At 30.7% G+C, this 9,929-nt stretch overlaps 1 protein-coding gene across 2 annotated transcripts in view; it reads left to right on the forward strand.

The window, feature by feature from the left end:
- Nucleotides 1–8,500, forward strand: part of LOC100166884 (transcription factor collier-like) — a 110,041-nt gene extending 101,541 nt beyond the window's left edge. Inside the window, exons 9-14 of one of the 2 annotated variants that reach the window (XM_029488416.1) lie at nucleotides 2,002–2,156; nucleotides 2,262–2,388; nucleotides 2,583–2,671; nucleotides 3,586–3,808; nucleotides 4,355–4,705; nucleotides 7,121–8,498. In XM_029488416.1, the coding sequence (XP_029344276.1) occupies nucleotides 2,002–2,156; nucleotides 2,262–2,388; nucleotides 2,583–2,671; nucleotides 3,586–3,808; nucleotides 4,355–4,705; nucleotides 7,121–7,230 (1,055 nt within the window). In that variant the 3' untranslated portion in view covers nucleotides 7,231–8,498. Of the gene's footprint in view, nucleotides 1–2,001; nucleotides 2,157–2,261; nucleotides 2,389–2,582; nucleotides 2,672–3,585; nucleotides 3,818–4,354; nucleotides 4,706–7,120 lie in introns of both variants that reach the window. The other variant, XM_029488422.1, reaches the window with a different exon arrangement.
- The last annotated feature ends 1,429 nt before the right edge of the window (nucleotides 8,501–9,929 follow it).

Consider the following 9,929-nt stretch of genomic DNA (forward strand, 5'->3'; position numbering starts at 1 on the left):
TTTTCGTGAATTTTTACATATTTTGTCAATTTTTGAACTTTAAATGCTAATAAAAAAAAACTGTGACTAAGGATTTTTAATATTTTTCAAATCTCATTGTAACAATATATTAAGAGCCTTGTATTAAATTTTCAAGTATTTTTACTCAACAAATAAAGTTTTATTGACATTCATAGAAAATAAAACTAATTAAATTGGAAACTGAAATTGTCCGAAAACAGCTCAAAACAAATCAAAATATTTTGAAAATGTTATCATGTATAGAAAATGGAAATATAAACAACCAGTGAAAATGTCATGTATCTACAGTCATTTTAAAGTTACACCAAAAACCAAAATCAATTTTCTCGAAAACAGATTTTGCGTAAAAATTCCCGTTTTTCCTTAATTTTTCTTTCGTTTTTGAAAAAATTTTACTTTTGACCCCCCAAAGTACCAACTACATTCACTTTCCTATCAGAAAAGGTACTGTTGAAGAAAATCCAAGCACTTTTAATGTCCTAAAAGGTGATGACAGACACAAAAAAAAATTAAAAATTAAAAAAAAAACACACATCATTGTAAAATCAATACATTCATCGTTCCACTCAGAATCTAAAATTTCACATAATATGCACAAATAACGTCGATAATAATATTATAATATCGCCGGGTATCTAGTGATTGTTAAAGCCGAGCAAAACGCCAGAGCAATACTAAACAGATATTCGCGAGTTTTGACGTTTTGTTTTGTTTTTTTTCCCTCTTAAAGTAAGAGGACGAAAAAAAAAATAAAACGGAAAGGAAAATAAAATAAAGGAAAAAATACACGTGGAAGTTGTTTGTGTATGCCGGGCGACATTCTACGGAGTTTTGCGATCTAAAACTTTTTTCTTGTCCCGAATTGGTACCGCCTGATTCGGTCCACTGCATAAAACCCATTTTATACAGCGTCGCAATTGAACCGCTCCCGGCAAAAGAAATCTCTCGGTCCCGACAGCTAAGCGTAACTTCAATTCACTCCATAATAATATATACCAGAGATAAAAAATACAACGAAAAAAGTAGAGAAAAAAATATTACGATGTCGATGGATACAGCGAATAATAAAATATAATATAAAAAAAGATACAATACATAGTTTATACAATATATATTTATATTATAATATAATATATTAAGATATGCATTTATACGGTTTGTCCCGTCTGAAGACGTTTTTGTATTTTTACATCCTATCGATTGTTATTTTTTGTTTCCCCACGATAGTCGTGGGGTTGTCGAGTAAAATTACGGCCATTAGCGTTGTTTTTTCTCACCACACTCGATCGATTATTTCACTTGACACGAGGCTGTAGAACATTCAGTTTCTCAGAAATCGGATAAAATCACGAGTAGTGTTGTACGAGAGAGTCTTTAATGCCCGTGATAGTGGTTGATTTAAGAATCACTTCCGTAATAAAGTCCACTTTAGAGAATCTACGTGAATTAAATAACTAAAAATTAAAAAAAAAATTGTTCAACCGAACACCAGTCATTGTACGTCAAATGAGGAATTACTAGTAATTAACGAAATAATATAATATGTGGATACAATGACGTATATTGTATATAATATTTTATTGTCAATCCCGCAAACGTAATTTATTTAAAAAAACAAAAATCTAATAATTTACATACCTTATATTATTATTTATTATTCCGTTTTGCTACCTAAGGGTGAACAGAATAGGATTGAAATATTACCTATATAGTGCGGGTTGTCCATAATATATTTCAAAACGTGTCAAAACTTTGTTCGTCGCCAGTGTATAACGCGTTTTTACTTATATTATATAATATTATGCGCATGTTAAATATGTTTATTATTATCTTGGCGAAATAAAAATTTACGCGTTTTACGCGTTAACGATATATAGTATATTGTATATATTATAGTACATGGTATATATAGTATATTGTATATACAGCTTGCAACATTAAATTCGATTTTGTGTTTATCCTTTTTTTTGTGTCTCTTAGGCATGTTTTCTCCACTGCCCGTGGCGACACCGTGTATAAAACACATTACACCGAGCGAAGGATGGACCCACGGCGGAGCTTCGGTCACTATATTGGGTGATAATTTTTTCGACGGGTTGCAAGTGGTTTTCGGCAGCAATCTAGTTTGGAGCGAAGTAATTATAAATAGAAAACTCGATATACACACACATATATATATTGTCGTGTGTTCGCGTATTCCGAGCACGTAGGTTTAATACGATTACTGTGTTTCCCTGCAGCTATTGACTCCACACGCCATACAAGTGCAAACACCACCCAGGCCCATACCTGGCATCGTGGAGGTAACGTTGTCGTATAAATCCAAACAGTTTTGCAAAGGATCTCCCGGCAGATTCGCTTACATATGTAAGTGTAAATATTTTTGTAAATTTATGATGGTAATTTGTGTATTTCGAAAAAAAAAACGTTTCGGAATATCGCTGATGCAATTTCTGGTTATAATTTATAGTATAACCTATTTGGTCGTAGTAATTTATACTACGACTTTAATATATGTATATATATAATATAAATTATTATAATTATATCGATCATTTTAGCACTCAGCGAACCGACCATCGATTACGGTTTCCAAAGACTACAAAAATTCGTACCCAGATATCCAGGAGATCCCGAAAAGCTACCAAAGGTAAATTAAACTTACGCACTTATATTAATATTATGACAGTATTATATTATAGGTTATATTATTGTTAATGAAACATCGCAGTTTAGCTGCTTCGTGCCCTCTATACTGTGTTTATACGATAGACTTGATATTATATTATATAATATTATACGCCGTATCTAATAATTATACTACCATTCTTAAAAACTATCAATTAATAAATTGGTTTTAATGTTTGTGAAACGAGTAAATGGATAATATTCTAAAAAGTTAATTCGTTCATGTACTGCTACAGGCCGCAGCTAATAGGTATGAAAGTTGGCGCATACTTAAGGTACGTTTTACCTGCAGCGTCTAGCCTGTATCTCTACTATACCGGTCCGGACTTAGGTTGGCGCCGCGACGCTGTTTGACGCTACATGGATACCGTACCTTCAGTAAGCGATTGCAAACCGACACTATTCCCAGAGAGAGATTCAACAATCATGCTCACGCCATCCCCACTCACTATTGTCCTTCAAAATTTATACTGATGTTTGAAATTGTTAAGTTTAGATATAATTCCATAATTTCAAATAGATAGATTTTTACTCATTTTTTCAAACCACCATATCTACTGTAAATTATTATGAGGATGATTTTTTTGAAACTTTCATGCTTCTAAATCAAAATTCAAACGATAGGAGTTTTAAAATACGTTTCGACGTGTGATCACCGCCCATTTAATACCATTTTACCAAAACCGATTATCCCACATATTAATATTCTAAAAAAATCAGTTATTATATTAAAACCACCGAGTGCGGCGCATAACGCATCGCTAGTGGAGGGTCATGATATGTATATTCTAATATGACGAGAACAATACGTGTTCAGAATAAATAAATTGATGTCTTTATAAACACACACGTTATAATATTGTGGTATTTTCGCAGGAAGTGATCCTGAAGCGGGCCGCGGATTTGGCGGAAGCACTGTATACGATGCCCCGAAACAATCAGCTGTCACTGTCGCTGCCCAGGTCACCGTGCTCGCGGGACAGGGATGGAAACAACATGTCGACGACGGCGGGGGCCGTGGGCACCGGGTTCAACCCGTACACCGGACAGTTAGCGGTGACGGTTCATGACCACGGTGCAAGTGGTCAATGGAACGACGGTGAGTGCTGTAATGAGATCATATTATTATATTATTAGTTTTTAGTTTTTAGTCATTAGTTATTAGTTATCACATTCCTAAAATTGAACTAGTCGAAAATGGTACTTATTGTGTCTTTCGACCAATGATCAAGGGTGATTATTTCGGGGGTAAACAATGGAAAATGGCGAGGAAATCCCTTCTAAAAGTTTAAACGGCCTCGGGTAGGATTAGGTTCAATATTTTTATTTAATTTCAATAAAAAACAAATATAAAATAATAAAACCACGCTAGGTCTGGACGTGTCTTAATAATTCAATAATTTAACGTATTTAATATTATATTCAAATTTCGTTTGGCGTGTTTACCAATTTGTAGAAAAGTCGCTGTTCTAATAATATAATATTAATATGGTATTTGCTACGACACGGGATACAATTTGTATTTTGATTTATGATACTGTTTTGGAGCATATAGCAATTTAATATTATTATAATATTTTTATATAAGCTGGCCAAGTGTTTTTCTTTTTTTTTTTAATACGAAAACCCATTGCGTTATCCGCAGACGATTACGGACGCGGTCAGAGCAGCAGCGTGTCGCCCCGAGGCGGTGGTTACGGGTCCAGCGCATCGACACCGCACTCGACCAACGGCACGAACGGAAGCACGTACATAAATCCGCCGCCGACCAGTGGAGGAGGCGGTGGCGGAGGTGGCGGTGGTGGCGGAAGTGGAGGTGGTGGCGGAGGCGGCGGAAACCCGTCCAATTCCGGTCCCAACAACGGTAACGGGGGAAATTCCAGTTACAACGGTTCCGCCATGCCCAACACCACGTCGGCTGCGTCGTCTGTTCAGCTGACCAATATGAACTCGCCCACGGCCACCTCGCACCCGTCGCTATTCAACTCTTCCTCGAGTAAGTATATAAATACTTCGACGACTATGTTATACGATAGTAGAACATCGCGCTTGTCCGTAGTTATATTTGCCAGAAATACATTTTCGTATACGGTGTGTTTCACTTGAATGCTAAGTGGTAACAAGAAAAAGTCTTGTAGGATGACCTTAGATTAAGATGAATATTTTCGAGGTCGATATAGGTATACTATAATTAATAATTATGCATAATCTGGGCGCAATTTTTTAAAACACGGCGTCGAGTCGTATTATTTTTGTTCATAATTATCATAGCCATAGCACGTACGCAAAGGGATGTTTCGGGTGTTCAAACACCTTCCCCCGTCGAAATGTTTGGGTTTTTTTTTTTATGGTTGCCAATTATTACAAACACTAGTTGGTGTAGTCAGTATGGATTTATTTCTGTGATGTTAATTCTCTATTATACTTTACTTATCCATATTGGCATATTAACTTTATCCATATTGTGAGAAAAAAATGTTGCGAGTGTTATTAACCTTTCATTAAGTTTATGGGGAAAAAAATAAGTTTTAATTTCGATTTTCTGATTTTTAAAAGCTAATGTTTATCTTTTTTACCCTGATTATCAATGTATACTATATTGCCTTCATAATATTATTACCATCGTCCATTTTGCAATCGATCCAAACACCCTTTAATATGTTTCCTAATATAACTATACTAATTGTTATTGTTATTTTAGTAGTGATGACTAATAAGTCTCCGTGATTAGCCGCTAATATAGTGAAAAAAATACTTATTACATTATTATAATATAGCCTAGGTATATAGCATTATGTGTGCAGATTGCGATTAGCAAATATAATATTTATTATGTGTAGTTTATGAGGTCATCACAGAATCCAAAAACAAGACAAACCAAATATTGTAATATGTTAAATACCATTGTTCATGTCAAACATAACGCTATGTGTCTACATATCTTAATAGTACCTATTCTTAGCTCTTAGATATACGTTATGAAGCTAAGATACTATCCTGCATGTTGCAATAGAAAATCGATTCAAGACAATATTATATTTTATAGTAAAGTTCACATTTACTTATTATATTTTATTTAACTTGAATCTGCTTATTACATAATATTTACATTTTAAGTAATGCAAAACGATTTTCACAATATAATATACTTAGGATCAGGGTTTGCAAACATTATAATAACGTTATGCTTTTAACGTTATATTTGACAAAAAAAACGATTGCAATTTATAAACGTAATTATAAAGTGATAATCAAAAATAATTAAATACCACAAAACAAAACATAACGATTAACAAAATATATTATACTTCATTGAACAAATAATAACGCAACTTATAGAATTTCATTGAACGAAAAATAACGTAAAAGGAAATAATTTAAAATCCATTTATTTAAAAGTTATATTGGTTTCGTAGAAATATTTATTTCATCCATACAGATATTAATATCGACTTACCCGCATTAGTTATTACTAATAAATTGAATAGGTAACATTATTCTAAATAACGATAAACGCAAAAATCTTGTAACGTTTTAATTGTAAAAAAACATAAACGGAATTGTTTTCAAATGCAAGCCCTGCTTAGGATGCAAATCGATTTACTGAGTTGGTAGTGCATTAAACAGTTTGCATGTATTTTGCGATATTTATGCATACATCAAACTCAAAACACTATAATTTTCACTTAATCACTTGTGGTACACCCATTATTATTATAATTTTTGACGGGCAAAATGTGCATTTTTCCATATTGTCTAATTCGCTGTACCTACCCTTGTGTAGAATCGGAATGCTCCCAGTTTTAATATCATGTGCATTATAGTTTTTGTATAGATTATCATTTTGTGCACACGTTATAATGTAATATATCCAAGTATTTGATTTTTGTTAAAAAATTTGGTAGGTATGTCGTACGATTGTAAGACGGAGACAACAAATGCATGGATAATAGAGGAGAATTACCTCTTTATCGTATCGTTTTTATTTTTTTCAAATAGGCTTAAATATAAAAAAATGTACAAAGTTAGGAAAACGTAAAAAAAAAACTGATTTTTATAACAATTATAACTGTATTTATATTGATGATATTGTCAAAAAAATAAAAACCTGCGACACGGAAAATATAATTTCTTATAATGTGTGAAAATTTGGTGTCTCTACTTATATGAGGGCTACGAGAGACCGAGAGTTCCCCCATAAAATTATTTTTACAAATCACTTTACTGACTTATACACTGCACGGTATATCCTCATTTGTTATTCTTCTTATTGTAGATATTATATTAAGCTCGCTCATTAATTGCATTATAAATTAAATATAATTTTCGTTTGAAATCTCGCGCGCTGTCGATTATCATCATAACGTGTGGCTTTTTATTATTAATTTACTAAAATTTTACTTTATTACAGGAATGGGCACTTTGGTTACATCTCCGTTCGCAATGAATCCGTTTGCTCTACCTAACTGCAACGGACAGCCGTACGCCACAAGCCCGTTAATCAGCTCGTCAGCGAAATAAATATAAAATACACAATGCGCCTTTAAAGTAGTGTCGATTATGTTTTCTAGTAGTTGTCAAACTTAATCGATTGTATACACCGATTCGGGAACACGACACTTCCGCATAATATGTTTACAATACGCATTGTTATTATTAAAATCATTTAATCATTATTTATTATTATTATTATCATTACTATTATTGTTATTATAATTATTATTATTACAGTCCGGATTTTTATTCTGCGAGTACACTTAAAATAATGTGTATGTATAATATTAACTATTATACAATACTAAATCTCAACAAACAGATCAATTAAATGTAACGCATCTAAAGATATCGCCGATGAATGTAAATTCTTCATTGTTTAAACTCGAAAACGACTTTCATACTATTTATTTATTTTTTAAGAGTAGGTATAATGATGTAACTACTGTTAAATATATTATTGCATTTTCACATTCTAGTACCTATGAATAAACATGATTAAATCACTATCGACCTTTTAAATAAAATTATCGGATCAGTGCGTTGTAATTAAAATAATTATTAATCTCAGGTTCAAAAAATACTCAGTTACCGATCCTATTTACATAATTATATAGGTATTCTTAAAGACCACGAAGATGTAATACATTATACATAACATTTTTATTCATAAATACTAGTTATAAATAATGGTCCGTGTTTTTAATTTTTACTACGAGACCATAACAGAAAAATGGAAAAACGTCTATGCAACTTCTTCATATAGAAATTATTTACACAAAACCACAGATGGAACATTTATTATCACTATTTAAAAGAATTTTTTATGAACTCTGTAATGAGAAAAAAAAATGTATTATAATACGATTTTCTACACAATGTATTTTATAATATCATGATAAAATAACATGATTTGATGGCACAAACTGACATATCGGTCTTGCGTTTTATACTTGTATCCAGTTCGCCTCATAATACACTATAACATATAATATATATATTAATCATGATAACCAAGAGGTGGATTGAGAGTATGCCTATCATTAAATTGTCATCATACCATGTTATTTTATCAAGCTATTATATAATATTATGAAGTGTGAACAGTTGTATACACTTATAAATTTTAATAAGTAAAACCATAAAAAATCCGGACAATAATTTATTATTATAGTCGGCATTATAATAATTGTTGTCACATCAAATAATGGCGTAGGACATTTTTGATTCTGTCTTACTGACCAACATATTTTTATGAAATAAATAAAAATAATAATAACAATTTAAATATTAAATTTTAATGAATTTCAATAAAACTATTTTTGTATAAAAAAAAATATATATATAAATATATAATATATTGTATTTAGAAATCCTATTGTAAACTATATTCTATTTAATCTTATATTATTATATGTTGTATGATAATACATTCTGTTTCTTTGTTTCTTTTTATTTTCAAAATATTTTGTTGTTCTTTTTATTTATGTATGTAATTTTTGTTTTGTGTATAGTTTCTTAAAATTAATCATGATTTTTTTTATCTAGTCTAATTGTAAAAATATATAATGAGTTAAGTTGAAATTTCCTCGCAAAACTACGTATTTCATTGCAGTAACCCGAAGCGATAATGTAATACATTTTAAAACATAATAATCCTATAAATGAAGTAATTTATATAATATTTAATGTATACAAAATTATGAAAAACATTTTTTTTGTGATAATCTGACATACTAATAATAATAATTTCCCATGTCTTAAAAATATTATTATTGTTAACTTCGATATAAATATAATTTGGTATGGTCATATATTATATCTTATAATATTGTCCATAACGATTGAAACAATTACATATCATACGAGCTTTGTTTGCTCTATACAATTTATGTAAAAAAAAAAAACTAAAAAAATACTATTGTTATTATTTAGTGTATATTATATTATATATTATACATAAATATATATAACAATATATATTATATATAATTTTATATTATATAAACACTTTAGTTTCTTATCAGCTTCTGTAATTAGTACAGCGTCTTATAACATAATATAAATTATAAATCATAATAATATTATATATTACTAGACTGCCATTTTTTTGGTTGTATAAAATTGTTTTCATTGTACATATCTAATTATATACATCAGTAATAATATAATATAATATATATATATTATATGCTCTAAAACTTTTGTTCAACGTTTATTATTACTATTCGATCATGTAAGTAACATTATTTTTATTTGATTTTTGAGATTAAAAAGAGACTAGCGACCAATCATTTTCTCATTGATTTGTGTTGTTGTATAGTATTAACTATTACGTCGTTTGATTTAAGGTACTGAATTCATTACGCTCTTTATAACCACTCTGTGGACTGTGTGACTCGTTTTCCCTCTGCCTATATTTCTTTTATTTTTGAATATTGTCAGATTCACATAGCCAGTAAGTCATCCCGAAAAAGTACTTCGTGACCACATGATATCTCTTCAACAGGTGAAGTATTAGTTATAGATTATGATGCATACACTACACAAATAATTACATGTCGACAACGGCAAGAAAATAAAAAAAATGTGCGTTTTGAGAATAACGAATGGAATCAAATACCATTGCTACGTGTATGCATGGTAAGAAGGCGTTATTGAGTTTTGAAGTGGGGACTAAGACTAAAAAAAAATGTATTTACAAGTTTCGTGTACTCCCCACTTTA

This window comes from Acyrthosiphon pisum, chromosome X, assembly GCF_005508785.2.
Source record: "Acyrthosiphon pisum isolate AL4f chromosome X, pea_aphid_22Mar2018_4r6ur, whole genome shotgun sequence".
In the NCBI taxonomy this organism is placed as follows: domain Eukaryota; kingdom Metazoa; phylum Arthropoda; class Insecta; order Hemiptera; family Aphididae; genus Acyrthosiphon; species Acyrthosiphon pisum.